Source organism: Panonychus citri, unplaced genomic scaffold (genome assembly GCF_014898815.1).
Source record: "Panonychus citri isolate SS breed McGregor unplaced genomic scaffold, ASM1489881v1 Contig00033, whole genome shotgun sequence".
NCBI classification, from domain to species: Eukaryota; Metazoa; Arthropoda; class Arachnida; order Trombidiformes; family Tetranychidae; genus Panonychus; species Panonychus citri.
In genome coordinates this window covers 1,193,150-1,218,442 of record NW_026515438.1, presented here as the reverse complement: position 1 = coordinate 1,218,442, position 25,293 = coordinate 1,193,150, and the positions used below count along the sequence as shown (strand labels likewise).

General features: G+C 32.1%; 6 protein-coding genes across 6 annotated transcripts; 3 read left to right on the top strand and 3 right to left on the bottom strand.

Annotated features, from left to right (window-relative positions):
• Positions 1-1,546: 1,546 nt before the first annotated feature.
• On the bottom strand, positions 1,547-3,562 carry LOC128397584 (EEF1A lysine methyltransferase 4-like). Its single transcript, XM_053358322.1, has 3 exons — positions 3,362-3,562; positions 3,033-3,265; positions 1,547-2,874 (listed from the first exon to the last, which is right to left on the bottom strand). The coding sequence occupies exons 2-3, from the start codon at positions 3,193-3,195 to the stop codon at positions 2,300-2,302; spliced, it is 738 nt and encodes a 245-aa protein (XP_053214297.1). The 5' UTR covers positions 3,196-3,265; positions 3,362-3,562; the 3' UTR covers positions 1,547-2,299.
• Positions 3,563-3,657: 95 nt separating this feature from the next.
• LOC128397585 (cytoplasmic FMR1-interacting protein-like) lies at positions 3,658-9,593 on the top strand. The gene is made up of 7 exons (XM_053358323.1): positions 3,658-4,085; positions 4,225-4,841; positions 4,913-5,955; positions 6,027-6,108; positions 6,192-8,094; positions 8,163-8,553; positions 8,963-9,593. Exons 1-6 carry the CDS (start codon positions 3,833-3,835, stop codon positions 8,237-8,239), a joined length of 3,975 nt encoding a protein of 1,324 aa, XP_053214298.1. The 5' UTR covers positions 3,658-3,832; the 3' UTR covers positions 8,240-8,553; positions 8,963-9,593.
• Positions 9,594-11,140: 1,547 nt separating this feature from the next.
• Positions 11,141-15,115, top strand: LOC128397583 (E3 ubiquitin-protein ligase rififylin-like). The gene is made up of 4 exons (XM_053358321.1): positions 11,141-12,266; positions 13,283-13,495; positions 13,561-14,236; positions 14,329-15,115. Exons 1-4 carry the CDS (start codon positions 11,811-11,813, stop codon positions 14,502-14,504), a joined length of 1,521 nt encoding a protein of 506 aa, XP_053214296.1. The 5' UTR covers positions 11,141-11,810; the 3' UTR covers positions 14,505-15,115.
• A 456-nt stretch (positions 15,116-15,571) lies between these two features.
• Positions 15,572-18,560, bottom strand: LOC128397582 (phosphatidylinositol-3-phosphatase SAC1-like). The gene is given in 9 exon segments (XM_053358319.1): positions 15,572-15,866; positions 15,935-15,995; positions 16,062-16,163; positions 16,223-16,389; positions 16,478-16,570; positions 16,573-17,208; positions 17,541-17,634; positions 17,715-18,168; positions 18,388-18,560. Coding segments are annotated over 9 exon segments (1,800 nt in total). The 5' UTR covers positions 18,438-18,560; the 3' UTR covers positions 15,572-15,723.
• A 22-nt stretch (positions 18,561-18,582) lies between these two features.
• On the top strand, positions 18,583-21,401 carry LOC128397580 (transducin beta-like protein 3). Its single transcript, XM_053358317.1, has 3 exons — positions 18,583-18,714; positions 18,778-18,829; positions 18,921-21,401. The coding sequence occupies exons 1-3, from the start codon at positions 18,692-18,694 to the stop codon at positions 21,291-21,293; spliced, it is 2,448 nt and encodes an 815-aa protein (XP_053214292.1). The 5' UTR covers positions 18,583-18,691; the 3' UTR covers positions 21,294-21,401.
• On the bottom strand, positions 21,384-24,853 carry LOC128397581 (nose resistant to fluoxetine protein 6-like). Its single transcript, XM_053358318.1, has 12 exons — positions 24,326-24,853; positions 23,993-24,237; positions 23,774-23,909; positions 23,625-23,715; positions 23,282-23,538; positions 23,117-23,210; positions 22,913-23,047; positions 22,642-22,816; positions 22,499-22,581; positions 22,203-22,440; positions 21,810-22,136; positions 21,384-21,740 (listed from the first exon to the last, which is right to left on the bottom strand). Exons 1-12 carry the CDS (start codon positions 24,597-24,599, stop codon positions 21,489-21,491), a joined length of 2,307 nt encoding a protein of 768 aa, XP_053214293.1. The 5' UTR covers positions 24,600-24,853; the 3' UTR covers positions 21,384-21,488.
• Positions 24,854-25,293: the final 440 nt, after the last annotated feature.

Sequence of the window (25,293 nt, the reverse complement as noted above, 5' to 3'; positions counted from 1 at the left end):
CAGTTCCAGTTGTTTGCTTTCATAATTAAATTTGATTCTATTGAAGAGTCAACACTTTTCAATAACTTTACATTTACATTTGAATATATTTCATCATCCATAAATCAAACTGATAACAATTAGCAACAATTTAGAATATCAATCGTCAATAATAAGGTTAATTCTAATGATTATCTCTTGATAATTTGGTAAATTGATTGTTTCATGTGACATTTGTATAACTAATTGGGTGAATCAAATAGATAATCATTAGTTATTAAGTCCATTCCTTGATCATCTCAAAGATTATATCTCAAAGGGATTGGGAACAATTAAGAGTTAATTTCAATAACAGAAAATTTTGTGCTAACAATTAATCATAACATAAATAGAATGATTAAATTGTCAATGATTCTCACAATTCAATCACATCTTAATCATCAAATTAATAAATTAATCACCAGGATAGAACAGAATTGAAACATTATGATAAACAATCAAAATTGAAAAATTATTTCAACAAATAATCACTTCTCATGGTTTAATTGTTTCGTTTCTTTTGCTTGATTATTAATCATTCTAATCAATTTGATCAATTGAACAACGATTGAAGGGTTCAATGAATTTGTAGTTAATTGTGATAGTTAGTCCGCTAACTATATCCAATATCATTTTAGTTTCAAATTTTAATCACTTTACCCAACTGATTAACTAATTGTTTGTCCATTCAACATTCAACAGCCATTTAGTAAATTTATTACCTGTAACTAATATACTAAGGTAAATGTTAACATATTCATAAGTAAACAATCAACATCGAAGGAATTAATTAAAGACACAACTGATTTTATTCCAGTTGTTGATTGTGAGTTAATTGTTTGCTCAAATGAATTATTATCGTTTAATAAATTGGTTTAAAAAACTTTCTCTCGAAATCCCGCTTTCCCCCAATGATTCTGACAATGCCACTGTAAATCTCAGAAATCCAACTTTTTTCCACTGGTTTCGGATTTTCATGAGCTACAACTTTTCCTGTGCTATTAATGGATATAGCTATAGATATATTACTAATATTGCTCAAGTTGTTTAAGTTAAAGTAATAATTATTGGTAGTGTGTGGATACCATTGACCAAGGGCATGAGAATGATATGGATGATGAGGTGGATAAGAGTAAATAGGTTGAGTAGAGAGTGGATAACTATGATTCATTCCGGGTGGTGGTTGATGTTGATCTTGTTGCTGATGTGGAAGATGAGATGGGTTCGAAGGATGCGAGGGATGAGAAGATGGATGATTTTGTGATGAATCGGATGAATTAGATGAATTAGATGAATCTTTATTTTCTTTGCTATTCCCATTGATGATGATTTCATGTAAACTCATAGGTAAATGAACAAACTTATCGAGCGGAAGAGCTTCGATAACCATGATAATAAGAAAACACATTAACGTAAACTGAATAAATTTAGACATCTTCAATTCCAAGTGAAACTTTCAAATGAAAAGATAAAAAGAAATTCATGGAAACAAAATGAAAATCCAGGAGAATGGTTATTGCTATTGATCTACTTTTCTTTTATCTTTAATCTTTCTAGTCCTCACGCTTCGAGAAATACTAGAAATTAATACTCATAAATACTTATTTCAAAAGTAAAAAATTAAGCATCAATACAAATAAATTTTTGGATAAATTCTTAACTTGGAATATTTTTACGTCTTTGATTTGATTCTTTATCTCTTTCTCTACTTCTAATATTTAAGTTGATGATGGACAATTTCGAGTGTGATGTGATGTGAAAGAGTGATTCCAAGGCGAGTGGATGGATGGATGATGGGGATGATGATGAGGATGAGGATGATTAATATTTTGATGATGTACGACGATGTGAACGATCTACATGTACTTTGAATAAATCGTAGCAGAGATAAACACCATCGTAAAAAGCAATTGACTTAAGAGTGATGTCCAATCGAGAACGGGAATGATAACTAACTTCCATTTCAATTTTCATGGTACCTTCACTTTTAAATTCTCAATATCAACCATTTCCTTGCTACTTGCTATACAAATCATGTACTTCAATGTCTCAGGATCAAAAGGCAGAATTTTCGGAATAAAAAAAAGAAATAAAAAAAAAGGTTGACATTTTCTCACAAAAACAAAGAAACTTTTTCCGTTCTATGTTTTCCTTATTTATCTTTTAATTATCCTCTGGACGGTTCATCTCGAGTCGAGATTCTCGATCATGAGATTTACGATCCTTGTTGTTAAACTGTCGAATTTGAAACCAATTTCCTTTGTTTTTCACAATAATTACTTTAATTGTCCAAATTGATTGCGAATATATCATTTTCTTCACGTTCTTCAATAGTTTCTTCTGATTTGATTGTGGTAATCGCTGGAGGTTGATAAACATAATAATCTGCTGATTCTGTCTGAGATAATCCTTTTTGAATAACATACAAATAGTGATGAAAATTAACTCCAATTGTATCAATTGATTTGATTCTCCAATCATATTTATCATTAGAGTAAAGTTTCCCTCGAAAATGAGGTTGATTGAATGAGAGAGAAATAAATTTTCCATCAGGTTTCAACAATCTACTAATTTCACTAAGAGTTTTATCCACTTTTTCAATGGAAGAAGGTGAAAGAGACCAGAGATTTTTTTCACCAACAAGAAAAGTGTCAATTGTTGCCTTTTCTAGAACAACATCAATACAATTATCCTTAATTGTCATATTGGTTGCATCCATTGTTAACCAATTAATGGATTTACAGGAATCACAATGAAGCGACATGTTTCCGACTACATTTTCACAATAGTCCATGGAGATAATCATTCTGTAACCATCATTGTAAAGCTTTTCACCGAGTAAACTATTACCACAACCTGTTAATAGAGAATAGAATAGAGAATAGAATTAGATTAAAAAGAATAATTTTAAATTCAGTCAAATTGTTTCTATATTTTCTCATTCAAATGAATCATAACAAAAGAAAACAAATAATCACTTGTAAGGCAATTAAAGAAAGAATAGAAAAACTTACCTAAGATTAATATTGTATCATCTTGGTTGATATTCTCAGCAAGATGAGCTTTTAATTGTTGATAATCAACAAGCCATTCATAGACATTTTCTTGATTAAATCTACTAATCCAATAATCCTTAGTACCATAAGTTTGATTAGCTTCAGGTAATGTGCTCATCATTCAAATCACAAACTCAATTCAAATCAGTCGGACAAACATGAGACAAGTTGATTTTAACAATTGATTGTAACTAAACACACAATGAGGAAAACATAACAAAATTTGATTAAAAACTGAACAATTAATTCAATGAAAGAAAGCAAAACAATTACACTAATCAACTCACCTGGTTCGTAACTAATTAATATCTTGGATCGTTGAAATAGCTTTTTGTTTATTTCCACAGTATTGATCTTCTTACCTCTTAATCCTTAATCACCACGAAATTATCCTTTCTAATTAGTAAAAAATAAAACTAATTAAACTAAACGAAACAAAACATTTGATTCTCTTGATTTGGAATGAAAATAAAATGATGAGATTGTAAATTCTATTGTTTGAAATTCGCGCTTCTACTGTTTGTTCATGAGAATAACGAATGTGGAGCCTCTGGTGTTGATGTTTGGAACATTTTTCCAATATGAAAGTTTCAAATATTTTCATCTTTTAATTGTCATTTTTTTCACTTTACAATTTGGGTGTGTTTTTTATTTTATTTTCTAATTTAATTTTGATAATCTCCACAATCAGTGAGTCTTTTTTTTTCTACAAACCCTCCGTTGTACATTTCTCGGTGTTCTATTTGCGATAATCTTTCATGATGATGGACGAAATGACCAACAAAGAGGGTATCAAAGTTACTCTTTCTGATGCCATGGCCAATGTTGAAGTATTGGATGAAATTGAGCTGCCGGATGAGCAACATTGTATTCAGGGGCAAGCAAAGTCAATTGTTCACCATTTTAACTTGGATACAAATTTTGAGGATAAAAATGCTTTTGTCTGTGGTGTTGCCAAGTACCTTGAGGAAGCCAACTACCAATCTAAATTGAATCAAATGCTAGAAGAAGGTAAACATTTTTTTTCTGTTTGTTTTGTTGTTCATCTGATCAAATTGTCAAAACGATTCTTATTATGAGAGCTTTATTAATCATGATTTTTGTTTTCTTTTTATTCTATTCTATTCTATTGGTACTTTTGTTTTCTCAGGTGAAAAACATGCAGTTATGTTATATACTTGGAGATGTTGTTCTCGGGCGATTCCACAGCCAAAAGATAAAGATCAACCTAATCGATTGGAAATGATTGAGAAAACTGTTGAGGTTCTTGGTCCAGAGGTTGATAAATTGTTGGCTTTCATGTATTTCCAAGAAGCTGCTATCAAACGTTTCTGCTCTGAAATCAAGCGTCTTTGTTTATCTCCAAACAATAATCAAGGATCTGGTGGAGGAGATTCAAGCTCTAGCAAACGGAAACATGACACTTTTGTATCTGAGACTTACCTTTTAACTTTGGGAAAATTTTTGAATATGTTAGCTGTTCTTGATGAGTTGAAAAATATCAAAGCCTCGGTGAAAAATGACTATGCTGCATATCGACGAGCCTCACAATCTCTTAAACAATTATCTGACTCACATTCTCTCCAAGAGAGTCAAAAGTTATCACTTTTTTTAGCAATGAGGAATAAAATTCGTGACTCATTGAAAGAACAGTTAGAACAAATTTCTGGCTACGAAGAGCTTCTTGCCGATGTTATAAATCTATGTACACACATGTACGAAAGTAAAATGTATATGCTTCCATGGGAAAAGCATATGCTAGTCAAGGTTTGTCGATTTTCTCATTCTTTGTATCTTTTTCACGTATTCATCTTTCTTTTTTCCCAATTCTCTTTCAGGTTATCGGTTTTGGACTTTTCCTTCTTGATTCTAAAGACTCTAAGAACTGTAATATCAATAAACTGGACACAAAACGACGAATCAACTTAAGTCGTATTGATAAGATATTTAAATCCCTTGAAATGGTTCCACTATTTGGAGACATGCAAATATCACCAATTCTTACTTATATCAACAAAACTCCCAATTACGATCCAACTAAATGGCCATTAGCCTCTAATTCACAAACACCTTCAACACAGGCTGATATACTTCAACATTTACCTACAATCAGGGAAGATTATGTTTCTTACATATCTGAACTTTCTCGTTATTCCAATGAAGTGACCACAACGGTGAAAGAAGCACCAAGATCTGATGCAGAAAACAAGCAACTTCTTTGTCTTGCACTTCGAGGTCTCCAATTATTATCCGAATGGACTTCCCATATCATGGAGCTTTATTCGTGGAAACTAATGAATCCAACTGATCATCATCAGAATAAAGATTGTCCCGTTGAAGCCGAAGAGTATGAAAGAGTAACTCGATATAATTATAATGAAGATGAGAAAGCTGCACTAATTGATATGATCGCCATGGTTAAAGGATTACAAGTTCTCATGCACAGAATGGAAACTGTGTTTACCGATGCAATAGGTTATTCAATTTACGCTGAATTACAAGACTTTGTCCAGAAAACACTTCGAGAACCACTTAGAAAAGCAATCAAAAATCGTAAAGATCTAGTTCGAACTCTTTTATCATCTGTTCGAGATACTTGTGCCGATTGGGCTAAAGGGTTTGAAGATCCATTAACTAAAGGAAACAAATTATCTTCTAGTTCAATGAGCGAGGTTGACATGCAAGTTCCTCGACGAAATGTTGGTCCAGGAAGTACACAGCTTTATATGGTACGGACGATGTTGGAAAGTCTCATCTCCGATAAAGCGGCCAGTGGAAAACGAACCTTGCGAAAAGATATCGACGGAAATTACCTTTTAGCCATCGATCAGTTTCACAAGAACAGTTTCTTCTGGAACTATTTGCTCAATTTTAGCCGTAAGTAGTCAATCAACGATCGATTAAATTTCGATATATTAATACTGCGACTTAATTTCTTCATATTTATTTCAGAAACTTTAAGGAATGTTGTGATTTATCACAACTTTGGTACAGAAAATTTTATCTTGAAATGACCATGGGCAAAAGAATTCAGGTAATTATTTATTTTCCTATTCTATGGATTTTCTCTTGGACAATAATTTATTTCTTATTTATTTTTTCTTCAATTGTTTTCAGTTTCCCATTGAAATGTCTCTTCCCTGGATTCTGACTGATCAAATATTGAAGACTAAAGATCCTTCCATGATGGAATGTGTTCTCTATCCCCTAGATCTTTACAATGACGCTGCTCACTGTGCTTTGTACAAATTCAGCAAACAATATCTTTATGATGAAGTTGAAGCGGAAGTGAATCTTTGTTTCGATCAGTTTGTCTACAAATTATCGGAGCAAATTTTTGCTTATTATAAGCATCTTGCTGGTTCCATTTTATTGGATAAAAGATTCCGATCTGAAGCTCAGATTCACGGAATAAAATTTGCTTGGCCTCAAGCAAATCGATATGAAACTTTAATGAGACAACGACATCTTCAACTTTTAGGTCGAACCATTGACCTTAATCGTCTAATTGCTCAACGTCTCAATGCCCACATGTTGAAAAGTTTAGAATATGCTATTCGTCGATTTGAATCCGGTGACATTTCTGGTATCATTGAATTAGAAGGATTAATGTCCGTTAATCGTCATACACACAAACTTTTGTCGAAACACGTCGAGTTGGACAGTTTTGATTCCATTTTCAAAGAAGCAAATCACAATGTCTCCGCTCCCTATGGAAGTATAACTCTTCATGTTTTCCTTGATCTGTATTACAATTTTCTTCCCACCTATTGTTACAATTCATCAACTAATCGATTTGTTCGAGTCCCTTCTAAAGCACCCAATCTCGCCCCTCACATGGACTATCATCGTGATCGGGCAGCTTTAATCCCGATGCAACAACCTCCGTACTATTTTTATGGTACTAAGGCTCTAAATGTGGCCTATGCCAGTATCTTTAATCAGTATTCAGGGTTTATCGGTGCTCCTCATTTTCGAGCCATGTGTCGTGTCCTAGGCTACCAGGGAATCGCTGTAATCATTGAGGAGCTACTTCGTATCATGAAAACGGGAATCCAAGGAACCATTGCTCAATATGTGGAAACACTGATGAAAGCGATGCCAAAATTGTGTAAATTGCCATTATATGAATACGGTTCAAGTGGAGTGTTGGAATTTTATCAAGCTCAACTTCGTGACATAATTCAATATCCTGATGTAAAAACAGAGCTTTTCCAATGTTTCCGGGAGATCGGTAATGCGGTCATCTTTTGTCTCCTCATCGAACACAGTTTATCACAAGAGGAAGTCTGTGACCTCGTTCAAGCCGCGCCCTTTCAGAACTGTTTTCCACGACCCTATTGTAAAGACCAAGAGAAACCAGAGACTAAAATAAAAAGACTGGAAGCCAAATACGCACCACTTCAAGTAGTTGCCAATATTGATCGTTTTGGATCAAACAAACAAGGTCAAATTGCCCGAGAAGGTGACCTGTTAACTAAAGAAAGATTAATTTGTGGCCTCTCGATATTTGAAGCTGTTCTAGGCCGAATTCGGGATATCATGGTAGAAAACGAGGAACAAGCCGCTCGATGGATCGGACCAACCGATGGTCCACCTCCGAATGGAGTCATTTATGTTGACGAGTGTATTGAATTCCACCGTCTATGGTCAGCGCTTCAATTTGTCTATTCGATCCCAGTGGGAGACGGCGAATGGACAGTTGAACAATTATTCGGCGAAGGACTTAATTGGGCGGGATGTGTCATGATTACCCTTTTAGGTCAACAAAGGCGATTCGAAACTCTTGATTTCAGTTATCATTTACTCAAAGTACAAAGAGTCGATGGTAAAGATCAAATTGTTCGAGGGATTCCACTTAAACGGATGGTCGATCGAATCAGGAGATTCCAAGTTCTAAATTCACAAATTTTTTCCATTTTAAACAAATATTTATCATCGCCATCAAGTGAAGGCAACACAATTGAACATGTTAAATGTTTCCAACCACCAATTCATCCAGCTCATGCATCAAATCAAGGTAACAATTAACAAATGAAATTCGATAATTTCAGTTTTCTTACTAATCAAATTTTCTTACTTCTTTAGGTGGTCCAATCTATATGAGAGCTGCAATCCTATTACAACAACATCGAGGTGCTGTCAATGAAGACACTGTTAATTAATCAACTAATCAACTCTTTTAATTATATAATTTTTATTGCTAACATTTTTTTCCTCAGAAAAAATTGTATCATTTATCTTTAATTCATCCCCTCAGAGTGTTTAGACTTCTTATATATTCCAATCAACACCTAGAACAATTAACTTATTCCCAAAGTCATCTATTGATTTATATAAAGTCTTTTTTACGTTACGAGAAAAAAGCAACCAAATCAACTTAATTGTTTGATCAGAGAATCATTTTTTCGTGATAAACGTAAATGATTAAATATTTTTAGTTATTTATTAATCGTCATTTACATTATCAAAACAAAAGGTAAATAATTAGTTTATCATGTTAATTTGATATTCCAATGATATAATTAATGTTTGTGGTTAACAATTATCAATGATGATCAAGTAAAAGGTTTGAGGATGAATTAAAATATCAACAAATTGAACAGGATTTAAGTGTAATCATTAAAAGTAAACAGATTACATTTTATCTATTCAATTAACAACAATTAGGTCAATAAATTGATTAGAAACATGATCATTTAAAGTTAATAATGATTCGTGTTGATTAAATTTGACTGACAATCAAAAATGTTATTCTGTTGATAATCATCCATATGAATGGAGTTTTGATCTGAGATATTGTTTACATTTTCACTTTTCATTTAAGTTAATTGTTGATCAATTTGGTCTAATTGTTTTTCTTTCTCTTTCTTTCTCTCTTGTGGCAGAAATTAATTCATAATGATTATTCTGGTTAATCAACTTATCATCTGGATCATTTGAATAAATTCAATTACAGTTTCCATTTTTTATCGTGATTAGATATTGCAGTTGATTAGTGATAACAACAAGTTAATTAATCCAGTTATGATTTTCTAGTCTCTTTCAATCTGGATTTTGGTTTATGTTACACTTTGGGTTAGAGTTTCAAAAGTTGATTTAAAATCTTAATTTAGTTAACTCAAATTGGCAAATAAAATCATATTTCTCGGTGTAAGTTCAACTAAATGATTAAGAAATTTAATCTAACCAACGAAATTAAATTTTGATTTAATCTTGTAATTATGTAAAATACAAGATGTTGTTGGTTCATTAAAAAACTTGATCAAATTGTTTCTCACCTCATAAGGTAATGAATTCCAGTCTAGTTTAAGATCACAATTAGTGATTAAAGGTAAATTATTTTCTAGTGTAACTGTAACCAGATAAACATGGCCACGTTTAAATTGATTGTTATTTGATTGATTACCTGTGAATATAATGATACCTTTTTGTAAAGCTTTTTTAAGATTATTTGTTGATTTGAATACCCTAATTAACTGAATTGAATAATAAAGGCCACCATTAATTTTAATCAAATTACGATCAGGAGCTCGAATTGAAAACAGGATAATTTGTTGATTGTTGCACAAATAATCAAGAAAACGATGGTCATTCGATGATGGGAAGGAACAATTTTTAAATTGATGAGACAGTAATTTAGTTCCATTGACACTTGGATCAAATTCAGAATAATTAACTTCACTTGAATGAAAGGTAATTGTTGACACAGAATTTAAATTACCTTCACTATTGCTTACATTATATCCAAATGTATCATTTACAAGTGACGGAGTTGATTGTTGATTAGAATAATTACCAAGAATCCAAAGAAACGATTGAATTTGATTTGATTTGATCACAATTGGTTCCTCTTCATCTGATCTTTTTGATTCCAAGTAATTTAAAGCTGAAAACATAATTAAAATCAATAGACACAAAAGACTAATGAAAAATATGATCTCTCCTTGTTTAGTCTTATCTTTTTTCATTCTTATGTAATTGTAAACTGTCCAATGACAATTAAACTTGATTAAACTCAATCAATCAATCAAAATAATTACGATACAAATTGAAAGCTTAAAATTAACAATAAGAAAACATTAACCAGCAGTTTCCTTTAGCAGTATAATCACTTTTTAATTGTTTTCAAGGTTTTGACTCTATCTTAATGTTGATTGAAGACAAAAGATATTGAAACAATTAACAAAAATATCAATTGATATTCTCTGAGATCTGACACAATCAACAGAAAAATTACAATTGATTGTAAAACAAAAAACAACAAACTAAACTTATTTCTTTCATTTCAATGAAAGAAACTTGTTCCTTGTCATTTAAATTTACAAACGAAAAATATATCTACAGGTAATTCCTGGATTTAACTGAATTAACTTGATGACAATAAAAAAGTAGACAAAATGAATTAATCAAAGGAACAGAAAATGATTAAACTTAATTTACCTGGATTGTGTTTCGGTTGCTTGATTTAAACAAATTACCTCTTTCATAGTAATTTGTTTACTTTCCAATACCAAGGCCTTTGCGTGAGTTTCCCTAAACAAATCTAAATTATCATTAAGCGGGAGCACCACAAGGAGAAAACCACCAACAACAACAATTAATAAATCACAATAAATAAAATCAACAATTTAAAAGTCAAAATGAAAACTAAAAATTGTCTCAAAGAAGCAAAACCAAACCAACACCACCGAAAGCGACACAAACCAATAGACATGAACACTTGAAACAACCGATTAAATTGTTACACCGGAATCACAATTAACTCATTAAACATTAGAAATTAACAAGAAACAATTACATCATTAGAAAAAGAAACCGTTTAATTAATTAGCAGAAGAGAACAAAGGATTTTAATTGCCCCAAAAGCCGAACAAGAAAATGAACTGTAACAGTTCAACTGTTACTTAGGGGATTCGATTAGAGAACAAAAATGTTCCACAAAAAGAATAGAATTTTCTTGAAGGTTTTCCCTTTTTCCTTTTCCTTTCTTTTTCCTTTTCTTCATAATTAAACCTTCGCCCGTTGGATTAACTTTATCTCTTTCTAATTAATTTAAATTATCCTTATTCTTGATTTTACCTCCTAAATAGTAATAAGTTTATCATTTTCTTTCTTTTCTTTCTATTCTCAGTTTATTCTGTCTGCCCAATTGTCTGTCTTCTTCTCTTTCTTTTTTTTATTCGGAATCTTTCATTTTCTCCTTGTTTTTATTTCTCACAACAACTCTTACCCTTTCATCATCATCATCATCTTCATCATCTATTATTGTTTTCTCTAGTTTATGTCGACATTTTCTTTTCATCAACATTAGCATCTTAATCAACGAATCTCTGTTTTTAATTGGGATGGTTTGGTACTTCTTCAATCGTCACTTCATCTAATTCAATTAAATTGTCAACATGAATTTTGAGAGTTTGTTTGATTACAACTGAAAGAGAATTTTCTCATTTCCTTCTGTCTCTTTTTGTGAGAGAAATTCTCACTTCTCCCTCCTCCTTTTTGGTGGTTTCGCTTTTTTTGTTTTCATTTTTTAAGACTAAAGAAAATAATTGAAGCAACGTGTGAATTATTTACCTTTTTTTCTTCATCTTCTTTTCTGTCTATTTTTCTCTCCTCTCCTGTCTCTATTCTGGTGTTTCTCTCTCCCTCTCTTTCTCTCTCTCTCTCTCCCTCATTTTCCCTTTATTCTTCTCACTCTCTTTCTATTTTATGTATTAACTAATCCATTTTGGGATGAATGCAAGTACGTTCTTTAATCGTTCAACGGCACCTCAATCTTCATCATCATCCTCATCTGCATCATCTTCAACCAATAGAACAACTAATCCAAGGGCTAATAGTACTGGTGGAATCTTTGGTGGAGGTAACAATTCATCAACCCGAACCACATCACCACCTACTGCAGATTCATCATCAACCACAACCAACAACACCAATGGGTTTAATTTTTCTTTTGAATTTCCTAGCATCAATCTATCAAACCTTACTGACACTTTCTCAGCAGCTCGATTCTCTTCACCAAATTTATCAACTTTGATTCCTAAACAACGATCATCATCAACAACACCAACCTCTCGCAACGAATCATCTTCATCATCTTCATCACCTGGACCCACCAACTCATCTGGTTCCCGAGTGATCATGGTTTGTGAAAATTGTGGAATCAAATTCCATTTTCTTAAACGGAAGGTCAGTATCTTTTACATTTTTCTCTTCTCTCTCTTTCATCATCATTCACTCTCTCAATCTGATTACTTACTCTGATCTATTATGTAACTATACAGACACATAGGTGTGTATGTTTGTTTTTTATAATCAATCATCATTCAACATTTATTACGTTATCTCATAATCTAAACTGTTTTCTGGTTAATTCTTAATTTCAATCAACTATGATTATTGGATTATCTTTAGCCTATGAGTCATATTTTCTTCTGATTTGATAGCTATTTAATTCTACTCTATTTACACATGTTCAGATGTTCTATCAAGAGGTTTGTTTTTATCTTTTTAAATGTGATATGATTTTAGAAAATGGAGAAAAAAAAGATTAACTTGCACTCACTTGACTAATCAATTTTTGATCATTTTCGCCATTTTATTCCACTAAATTTTATCTAATTTTACCTGCTAATCAGTTGATATAGTTACATCATTATTTTATTACGTTGATATGTTGACTGTTTAAATTTAGATTCATCCCCCATCACTACCTGGAACATCACAACGTCCGATTGAAATTACAGGTTCATTTTTGTTAAGTAATCTAATCGTGAACAATTGTCCTGAGCACCGGTTATCCCTGAAAACGATGATCTAACCTTGAATTCTAATTATATTTCTTTTTACATCAGAATTTCATTTGATTATTGACTTATTTTTGTCGATTGATCAGCTGAGAAGCGCAATTGATGCCTATTAATATCTTTAAAGAAAAGCAACATTGTGCTCAATTAATTCACAATGAAGCAATTGAGTTTATCTTTAAATGTATCTGACAATTAGATAATCAATATGGTTGATTAAGAAAGCAAAATCAAGTTAATCTTTATTGCTGATAACGATAAATATTAATCTCAGTAATTATAATCTTTCACATCTTTCATTTTGCATCAATCATTAATCCGACTAAACAAGATCTCATTTTATTTTGTGATTTGTATTCAACCTCTTACCTTTAACGTTTCTCTTTATTGTTTCAACAGAAAACTTGTTCGGATTGTAGTATGGATTACTGTGTTAATTGTTTTCCCAAAGATACTAATCATGATTTTTTCGCAAGCCTTCGTCGGACGCGATGTCGTCGATGTCGAATATTCAATATGCAACCTCTTGAAAGACATTCTCTTCTCGAACTGAGAATCAAAGATCTTAAATGGTATATGGATAAAAAGCGTATACCTCATCGCTTTTGTAAGGTAAATTGTAAACTGAATTGTTTTATCTATCAGCTTTTGATTATAATCTCTTCCTCTGGTTACAGGAAAAATCGGAATTGGTTGATTTAATTCTTCGTACTGGTGAACATGCTAGGCGTTTATACTCACCACCCAATTCTTATCCCACCAGTCCTTTAAATAGTCGAACAACAAGCTCAAATACGACAAGCTCAAATGATACACCGAATCGTGTTCACCGTCAAGGGACAGATGACAGTTGGGTATTCGTTGATCCCGATGATTCTGGTTACCGGTCATCATTTGATGTCAATTCTGCTTCACAAGAAAATGCTTCTGGAGCCAATACCAATAATACTAATAATACCAATACCAATACCAACACCAACAACACTCCATTAATTACTTCATCAAATACTACATCAGCTACTGGTAATAATAATAATATTAATGATACTAATAGCTCAACAAATACCACAACAAGTGCAACTACATCTCGTTCAACGGATCATCAAAATGAGGAAACTACGTCAAAGGAAAACATTTCCTATGAAAGTAACTCAACGTCCAATCTCAATGATTTTAAACCATTTAACATTGATGATTTAAACAGTGAGGATCAGATTCGTGATCTCAGTATTCGCCAAATTAAATTATTGTTAACTCGTAATTTTGTCGATTTCAAAGGATGTTGTGAGAAAGAAGAATTGCTCGAAAAAGCCATTCGATTGTGGAGAGATGTCAACAAAGCCAAAGAAAGAGGTAATTATATCTTTTTAAAGAATATTAATTGTTACAATTTTGTCGCTAATTGATTTTGTTTATTTGACTTTCTTTTGTTCTTGAAATTTAAGGTTCTGAGGATTTGGATGATGATAGTGCTTGTAAAATATGCATGGAAAAGTTAATCGACTGTGTCCTTCTCGAGTGTGGCCACGTTGTTACTTGTATTGATTGTGGTAAACGTATGAACGAATGTCCAATTTGTCGACAATATGTTGTTCGAGCTGTGAGAATATTCAAGTCATGATCAAGAAAATTCTCATCGGAACAATCAAATAATAGAAAGAAACAAAAGGATCTCTTGTGGCATCATGAACATTTACCAAGTCAATTTCCAGTCACCATCATCAACGATTTTAAAATAATTCACTTTTCGTTGAGAAGGAGACGAGCAAATACATTCAGAAAATATAATTATTTAGATATAAAAACACCACTTTTGATCTCGAGAATCACTTTTGCTGAAGCTGACAGAAGGAATCGTTCAATATTAAAGGAAAAGTTCATTCAAGTGCCAATATATATTTAGATGATACTTAAATATATAAATATAATAATTATATATAAACATGGATACAAATGAACCCAAAATTTATAAGTAATTTGGAGAAAAAATTGAACAATTGAAGATGATTATAAATGCTGCTGAATAACCCCAGTGATTTTGAATTTCCTCGAAGTTAATTTTATCGAAGTGATTTGTTATATCAATACAAATATCTAAAATACTATAAACCAATTGCTCTGGATAAGTTTAATCACTATTTAAATGATAGTTAAAAATTTGTTTGTTAAATGTCATATTTTTTTGGAGAAAATATCAAACAAATTAAAAACTTTCTGCTTTTCTTGTTTCAATGATCTTGTCAATCAATTTAATTGCTTCAAGTTAATCCAACTAATCATCAGGCATCACACCAGCATTAATCGATTTTCCAATCAATCAACTTAATCATTGATTCGCTTGAGATGCGAAATTAATTGTAAAGAGTAAATTAAATATCAATCATAATGTTTTCCTTTTGCACTTTAGCATAACCAATGATTAGATTTGTTTCTAATATTTTCTATTTACTGGACCAGTTAATTACTTTAATGATTGTGATCTATTAATGAGTGAAAGTAACTGTCAATAGAGAGAAGTTAAATCAATTAACATCAATCTTTAACGTTTTTGCTCCATTGATTAACCTTTTGATTCATTGTTTCAATTTAATGAATTTCTAATGAATGTCCTTTAAATTATAGCTTTGAATGTGTATTGTAATTGTTTGATGATTACAATTGATGCAAAGTCTAATTTTTAAGCCGAAATTTTAAATTATGAACATAATTTATTATATAAATTATATAACTTTGAATGTCAATTCAATCATTTTTATCATTTGGTTTCATCTTTTGCTTTTTCACATTGATCAAGATGATTACGTTTCCACCCTTGGTGTTAATTGTCACGCAATCTCTAGTCAATTGTTTGCTTCGTTTCGTTTAATTGGACATAATCTCGGAACGTCAACAAACTCAGTCCCATAGAAAACAATTACGGTCGCACTTAGAGCAATCATTGTCGCCCAAAATAGCAGGTACATCAAGGTGATTGTTGAATGTTCTGTAAGTTAAATCAATAAGAATCTCAGTTAATTACGATTTAATCGTCTTGTAGTTTGTTAGACTTACCAGTTGGAATGAATAGACTAAAGAAAAACATAGCAGTTGACCCAAGGAACATACATGGTAACTAAAGAAATTAATTGATAAATTGTGGTGAGAATTGAAATGAAATTCAGTCGAAAAGTTAACTTACTGCTAAATATTTCCAATCTTTTCTCGCTTTCAATGGACTTGGTGAAGATTTACCCTCGTTTTCATTGATCATATATCGCCCGAGAAATAAATCGATAGCGTCCTAGGTTTAGGGTAATGAATTAAATTCTGGTAAATTACTGATTCAATCATCAAACTTACCTGTCGGAATCCATCGGTAAAATTATTCTTATAATATCTGATGAGAGAGTTGATTCCATCACGAATTAGACCCACTTGAGTTCGTTTTCCAGTTCGAGTGTAATCAGTTTTAAGAGCTCCCGTTCCAGCATATTCAATGCTACAAATATCAGCATTATCAGCCCAAACTATTTGATTAGAAAAGAGAAATCAATAAAATCGAATTGATCGAAAAATAATATTGGTCAAAGAAAAAAATTATCTAATTCTATTCACCATTTCGAAATAAACTGTAAAGAGTAGTATGATCTTCGATACGATCACCATGACTGATGATTCCAAAGCGAAGTAAAAGATCAGCCAAATTTTCTTGGCGATTAAACTTTGGACTACATTGGTTCGATCCAAACTGTCGATACAATTGGTACGGAAAATTCCTTCTTGTTGAGATTGAACGGTTCCATCAGAGAGAAGGAGAAAATAACCGAATTCTTTTTGCTCTTGGGATAATCGTTCCATTAGAATATTAAGTCGATCCCATCGCATTTTACCACATTCCCGATGGAACTCAAAATGCTCATATCGAACCATAGGATTGTTTAAACTCTCACAGGCAACTCGTAAATTTCGCTCCAGGGCAAGTTCGGTTCCCTTTAAATCGATCAGATTGACTAAAACGGTTTTACCATAAGTCATAAGAAGACTTTCAATGTGCTTTGTGATTACTTCTTGTTGCATTTGATTGGAAACAATTACAGGTTGAGGTTTGTATCGTAGGTTTGGATATTGTTGCCATACCAATGGTATAGAGCCACGAATTTGAACATGACTTCCACGATTGTTTTCCCATTCAACGATCTGTTCCGTTTCAACGAAATTAGCAACATTCCCCTGGAGATCAGCACCACGACAGAATAATCGAGTTCCAGCTCTGTGGTTACTTCGTCGTGAAATAACAATCCAATGGAAAACTTTCCTATTCAGAACAACCGAACTTATATTGATAACTAAACAGAGAGAACAAAGAAAATCAACAAAAGAAAATACAAATATCTAATCTAAATGGTAAAAGGAAGGAGTGAAAATTTTCAAGGTTCGAGGGTTTTTTTTTCTCGTCTTTCGAAATGGTTTCAACACCGAGAAAAGTTCAATGAATACAAGGTTAATCAATCGGATGTTGAAGGGACCTTATTTTCCTTGCTTGTTTGGTAGAGAGATTGATCATTATTATTATTACTTTAAACTCTAATAAGACCAAATAATTGACAGTCAAAATTATATAAGAATCACTCCTGATTGATGATTAATGGTAAATCTTAATATCTATTATAATACTTACATCCATGCATCAAGGGTAAACAATATTTAGAAAGCTCCGGTTGAATGAGAAGAGGTTTCATCAAATGGTGATTCCATAGAAACTTTTGCTCAGCCTGAAAATGTAACAATTAGATAGAATCAACAATTTAACCATGATGAATGGATTAGAAATCTTAATTTTCGATGAACTTACTCTTTCAAACAAAGAGGTTTTGATGAAATCTGGTCCAAAATTGTACAATCGTTGAAGAGAATGGGTGAGATCGTAAGAGTACGAGAAATAAAAATACGGAGTTTGGAGGACACATTTAACCATATTAAGGTAAGAATTATTATAATTAACCTGTTCCTCAGTTAAATGGAGGGTATTACGAGTGTAAGAGATAACATCAGTATCTTCAATCCGATAAACTGGTTGATTGTAAATTTCACCAATTTTAACCGATCGAGTGATAACAACCAAATAAGGACCAGCAAGAAGATTAACTATCCCAAGAATACCTTGAATCTGTCGGCTAAACATCCCTTCGACATTTAATTGTCCAGTATTAGTCTCAAGACCTACATTATGAGAGATCCTATCAACAACCATTAGCTCGGTATCATTACCAATTGGATGGATATAAAATCTGTCAGTTCCAGTGATGCTAAAAGAAAAAGAGAAAGAAAATAAAATAGAATAGAATAAAATTCAACCTCAAATATAAATTACAACACAAAATACATAGTAAATAATACAAGATAAGTCATGAATTAACAATCAACAATTAAAGAGATTGAGAAAAAAATAACAATCAAATCAAGAAAAAAAAGCAAATGAAAATTTTACCAAGAAAAACACAAAATGATTCTTGTTTCATACTTACAGCATCAAAGGCCCATGAGTATTGGAATCGCTTTTAATCATATTGGTCATCTAGATTTCGACACGATTAAAATAAATTCAATTAGATTTAATCACAATTAAAGGTTCATAAGGAAATAAAATCAATTTAAAAGTGACAAATTCTAAAATCTGGTTCTCTGTCCAGAAGAAAAAAAAATTTCTATTTACACAATTTCCATGGAAACGAGTGACTCATTCGCGAAAACGTGTATCTTTTTTAAATTGTTTTTCTTTTTCCACTAATGTTGTTTACAATTAATTCTCTTGATTTGTAATAATTAACTATGAAGATTAATTTAAAAGAAAGGTAAGTTAAGGGGGTAATTAAGTTGATGACTGTTGATTAATTGTTGGGTTTTCATTTTTCTAGTTTTAAGGTTCAACATCGGATCCAAGCTTCATTCACTCATGGTTACCTTAGGGTAAGTGATTTTGATTGTTTGGTTTTTTGTTTGTTTGTTAATTGTTGATCCATTTTTGACTTTTGGTTTGTTTTAATTTGTTTCTTTGTAGATTGATGATTCTGGTGATCATATTTTAACATCTACTGGTGATACAATTAAAATATCTTCTGTTTCTGATGGAACTGAGGTTGCCAGTATTAGAGAGAAAATTTCTGAAGATGTTGAAGATGAAGTGATTGATTTTGTCACTGGTCATCATGATGGAGTGGACAAAGTATTTGCTGCTTATCGTAGTGGTCTTCTTAAAGAATGGACTTGGAATAGTGAGGGTGCCAACTTGAAAAGAACATGGAAAAGTCTTCATACTGGTCCAGTTTCTACTTTAGCCATTGATGGTGGAGGAAAAGGTGATCTCTTAGCTTCTGGTTCCGGTGATACAATTGTTAAGGTTTGGGATGTAATTAAACAATATTGTACTCATCATTTGAAAGGATGTCGAGGTATCATTTCCTGTATTCAATTTTACACCAACCCATCAGGAACCAAGATGATCAGTGCTTCGGGTGATCTAGATTATTGTGTTAATATATGGAGATTGGAAGATAGTGAACTGATTGCCCGTCTCGAAGGCCATTGTAGTCGAGTCATTGGGATACAATTTTATTCACAAGATGATAAAGATATCGTTATAACTGCAAGTCGTGATATGTTGGCAATTGTTTGGTCTATTGACGATGGAATATCACTTCGTAAGATTCCTCTTTTCGAAGCTGTTGAATCAATGGTTTTACTTCCTCATGGCACTGAAACGGGTTTTCTTGATGTAAAAAAGAGTAAGGGAAAAATTTTCCTTACCGGTGGACCTAAAGGTGTCGTCAAGGGTTGGGACACTAGCACTGGTAGCTGTGTATTCACTCAGATTAATTCAATAACAGGAAAAACAAAGGAGTCAACCGATAATGATGATCAACAACCAAATGAATTTATTATCCAATGTTTACTTCATCCTGATCTATCTAAATTAATTGTTGTCTCATTTGAACGAAATATTTTATTCTATAATCTGGCTGAGTTTAATTTGGTTCGACAATCGATAGGATTTATCGATCAAGTGACAGACATTAAATTCGTTGGATCAGAAGAGAAGCACATTGTAGTAGCTACGAATTCACCGAATATGTTTTTATTTAATCTCGAAACAATGGAATCATTTATAATAAAAGGACACACTTCGAACGTCCTTTCAGTTCAAGTTTATCCACTGGCCAAGACGCTTTTCGCAAGCTCATCGAAAGACAATGACATTCGTCTCTGGGAATTTAATCCAATTACAATGTCAGCAAAATGTTTATACATCGCCAGTGGTCATTCCATGTCAGTTATATCTATCGGTGTTCCAAACAAATCAACCAAGTGGCTTTTCTCTGGATCCGAAGATACAACCATGAAAGTTTGGAAACTTCCAAACAAGATAAAGATCGACGATGACTCTGAAGAAGCTCTTTCCACTCTGGAAACTGTAAAAGCCCATGATGGTGATATTAACGCTATCGCAGTTTCGCCTAACGATCAACTTTTAGCCTCTTGTTCACAAGACAAAACGGCAAAGATTTGGTCATTCGATAGCAAATTAAGTCTTGTTGGTACCTTGAAAGGTCATCGCAGGGGCATATGGTCAATCTCTTTCTCACCGGTCGATTCAATTGTTGCCACCGGATCAGCTGATACTACGATTAAAATCTGGTCTCTAAACGATTTCAGTTGTTTGAAGACACTTCAAAGTCACGAATCATCTGTATTGAATTTTGTTTTCGTCAACAAAGGTCTTCAGATAATTTCCAGTTCATCTGATGGTAACCTCAAACTTTGGACAGTTAAATCAGGTGAATGTTCAACAACCTTAGACGGTCACACAGCCAAAATTTGGGCTCTAACAATCAACAGTGATGAACAATTAATGATTAGTGGCGGTGAAGATTCACAGTTGATCGTATGGAAAGATGATACAGTTGAAAAGATTGAAGAAGCCGCTAAAAAGGATGAATTATTTATCGCTAATGAGCAGCAATTAATGAATTACATTCAACAACGAAAATGGACCAAAGCATTGAAATTAGCAATTAAACTGGATCAACCTTTCCGAGCTTTAAACATTATCAAGGAGATACTTTTCAGCCCTGATGAAAATAAATTACAAATCCTTGAATCGTCATTAAAAGGACTACGAGAAGATCAACTAATATCGTTAATTAAATACGCAATTAACTGGAATACCAATAGTAAAAATAGTGAAGCAGCTCAATCAATTTTTAGAGTAACATTAAACCTCCTTGGACCAGAAGGGATCCTTAATTTATCCGAATCAAAGGAAATTGTTGAAGGATTTTTATCATATACTAAACGACATATGAACAGAATCAACAAATTAGCTGAACAAATTACCGTTATAGACTTTTTGTATTCTAATATTAAATTAGATTAATTGCTACCAATTAATTTGAGAGGAAAAAAAATTTAAAACCAGAGTTTTCCTTGTAAATATTACATTTTGGACGAAAAATATACAAAAATGAAAAGATATTAACTGTAATTTATTGTTTTAATTCAGTTATTAGACAATTATTTTGAGAAAGGATCAATAATTGTAACTGATTCCCTCTAAATGGTTTTGACATTTTCAACAATCTAATTGCTTCTCTCCCTGTTTGTTAACCATTTCACTTTCAGATGATTTATTGACCGCAGTTAATTTAACATCTCCAGTAAAAGCATAACCATTTGCTTGATTAACTTTAATTGCCGTCGATGAAACACCCATTCGAGATCTTGACCATTCTTCCAGGAAATTTTTCGTTGGATATTCAACCATAAGCGCTAGAATCACAGCCGAAGCATAACCAAGAATATAATTACCAGAAAACAGAGCGAGCTATTAGCAAAAAAAGAGGGAAAACAATACTAATCAATTATTACCAACAATTAACAACAATCAACTTACACCAAGTGAAGTAGTTGCATCTAAATAAACCCTATTAGCAAGGATCAAATTTGAATAAACAATATATTGAGTTAAATAAGCTCCATAAGTTAATCTTGATAAGATGACCAAAAATGACCAAGACAATATTTTATCAACAACCGGAGCATTTCCGGTAGTGATTGAAAATATAATCCAGGAAATAGCCATCGCCCAAACTGGACGATGAAGTGACCCATAGATAATCGCCTCCATTTTATCAAAATCATATGAATTGAAACGATAAGGCATCAAAAGAATAGCCAACAAAACAGCAATTGAAAGTATCCACAAACTAATATTAAGTGTCTAAGAGCAATTAACAAGCAGAAAGAAAAATTAATTATTAGTCCAATTACAGGTAAATTAATTTACCTTGTTTATTTTTAGATTTCTTTTGGTTAAAATCAAAATATCGCCAAGACCAAGGCCAATACAATAAGCACCGATTCGACACCAAGGTTTAATATAAACGTGAGTATAATAACCGTTGACCATTTTCGGGTGCCAAACAATTGTCGGTGTTAAATCTTTCTCTTCGATAATTAGTCCAGTAATTATCATGGATCCAATTGTGGTCAATATTAGAATAGTCCAACTTAACCATCGTTGTCTAAAAGGTTCGAAATTGAATTAGAACTTTTCATCGCAAAGTGGATTAAATGATTTACCTTGTGAGGATTAACAAGGAAATGAACGGAGCTAAAAGATAGAACTGAAAATCATTGGCAATGTACCAAACTGGACCTAAACACTGGAAACGACATTGATTATTATGAATATGATTAAATCGATCGAACTATTTAGAACTTACCTCGAATCCAACCATATTCTGTGAGAAGAAATTATTTACAAATAATAATAATTTCCACCAATCTCTAGAACAGGTATCGGTAATTTCTTGTGACCAGAGATACCAATTAGGTCCAGAGCCGAATCGCTTCCAAATTATTGACAAAAGAAGGACAATTATCATGGGAACAGCTAATCTTGAGATAAGAGAGATTAATTAATCAAAGTTGATCATTAAAATGTAACAATTTTGATTATAAAGGAAAAGTTTGAAACAAGAACAAAAAGATTACCTTAAATAACGGTAAATGTAAGCATTAAGAAGGTAATCAAAGGCCATTTTGATCTGTTCTCTTCGTGATTTCCCTTTGAATCGAGCAGAATAAGATCCAGCCTTGTCTAGAATATGATAAGAAACTAAAAGGCCACTAAATTGCCGAATCATAATTAATTCCAAAGTAACTGAGGTGAAACAAAGATCGACCAAAAAAGTTTACCTGATAACGAAAAAAGTGTCAACCCAAGCCGAAGAGTTAACAACGATCTGTGTCCAGAACTCTTTGGCTCGACTATCAAGTTCCATTGTATCAACTGATAGAAGAAAAATGAGAGAGAACAATTGATTGATTAATTTTCCTTCCTTAAATTGTCAACCAATTTACCTGCAAAACTCGCCATCAGAGCTAAACCATAATGTCCAAGGAAAATGAAAAACATTGAGATCGCTTTGAGTCCATGAAGACACGAAATTGAATTAGCCGATTCTTTGGTATTTAATAAACTCGAACCATTTTTAATCACTGAGAAATTGATTGTTAGACTGATCAACTTAAATTTAGGTTTCATTTTGTACTTTGAATGATACCAATCCATTATTGAGCCAAACAATACAATCCAAACAATTAGTAATAAGAAACCTCTGAGAACCAGGATTACAAATATAATACAATTAAAATTAATCTTTTCCAACGATTAACTAATTTCTCATTCCAACGATCAACTTACAGAATGATAATCTCATAATCATCCCAAGGAGGCGATGAACCATCATCACAGTTATTTATTTCCGTAGGAATTGTCTTGCCAATTTGAATTGCTTAGTAAATAAATTGTTAGAATACGAAAGTTAATTGTTGCCAATTAGATTTTCTTACCTCCTTTAAGTGTTGATATTATCGAGCTGATATCGTCGTTAGTACATGTTGATGGTAGACAAATGTGAATATCGGGATCCATTAGATCAGCATTTGAATCACTAATTAACGATCGTAAATTAGTTAATTCTGAGGTCTGATTTTGATAAAGAATCAAAGTAAACAAAATAACAATAGATTAATTGTTAAGTTAATCGATTACAATTGATTACATTTTACCTGCAATTGTTTGAATTGAGGTAATTGTTTCAATTTCAATATTTCAGTGGGCACATTGTTCATTAACTTTTGAAGTGGAATCCGTAAGTGACAATAACGGGTGGTCATTGTATCTGGTAGACCAGAATATTTAGATTTATATGGACGAAGGTCAACATTTAATTGTAAACATTGATCATATGATCCAATGAATCTCATTTTCCCCATGAAAAGTCCCGTCGGGATCTTGGCTTGTGAATCTAATACTAGAAAAAAGTTGATCACAATTAAAATCTATTCGAGAAAGTTAATTGCTAAAGAATTGACCATAAATCGAAGGTCCAGTCTACTTACAATTATATGTCCAAAAAGATCCCTTTTCTAGTTCAGCGGAAAATAATCGACGGAATTGTGAACACGGAACCGACAGATTGGCCTTATTTAGAAAACCGTCGATTTTGATCTTAATCATTTCGAGAGCGAATTCCATCTCGTCGTTTCTCATCATTCGCGTAATTAAAGCCTTTCCAAGTACATCGAAAGCTTCATTGTTGCAATTAACTAATTGTGAACCAAGAAACCATGATAACCAATGAACGGCAAACAATTTGATCATTAATCTACCCATTAGTTAATAAATTGTTAATCAATGGTAAGAACCTAATATAAGTTAATATGTAATATGTATAAGATTGAAAATCTAAATTAAATTTGATTGTAAAGTCCGATGAAAACTAAATTTAGATCAGATAACATTAATTATAATCCACATTGACAAATACATTGTTTAAAAGAAATGAACAATTAGTTAATTAAAAAGAAAGAGAAACAAAAATTAAATTAAATTAACTTCTTAACTATTGATAAGCATGAACATAATAGGAACAAAATTGTCTGGTTAATTGTTGATGATGAGGAATTAGCAATTAATTAATAGACAGCAAAGGAAGACAGACTAATTAGTAATAATAAAAGGGAAAGAGAATCACAATTAGTTTTAATTGTTGAACTAAAAAATGATTTGTTAACAATCAACAATTAACTCATATGTTTTTCCTCCTTTGATCAAGTTACCCAAATAAATCTGCCATTAAATTTAATTCTTGCCAACAATTAAATTCAATTCTTCAACTAATCACTACCTACCCACTTACACCTTTTAATTAACACAATTAACAAATATTAAAACTTCACGTAATTCATGAACAATTAACTAATTATCTTTCCCAAATTTTTGTTTCTAAATTAATCAGGACCAGGTCAAAACAATTGAACAATCAACAATTAACAATAAACAAATGGATTCACTCTGGTTAATTCAG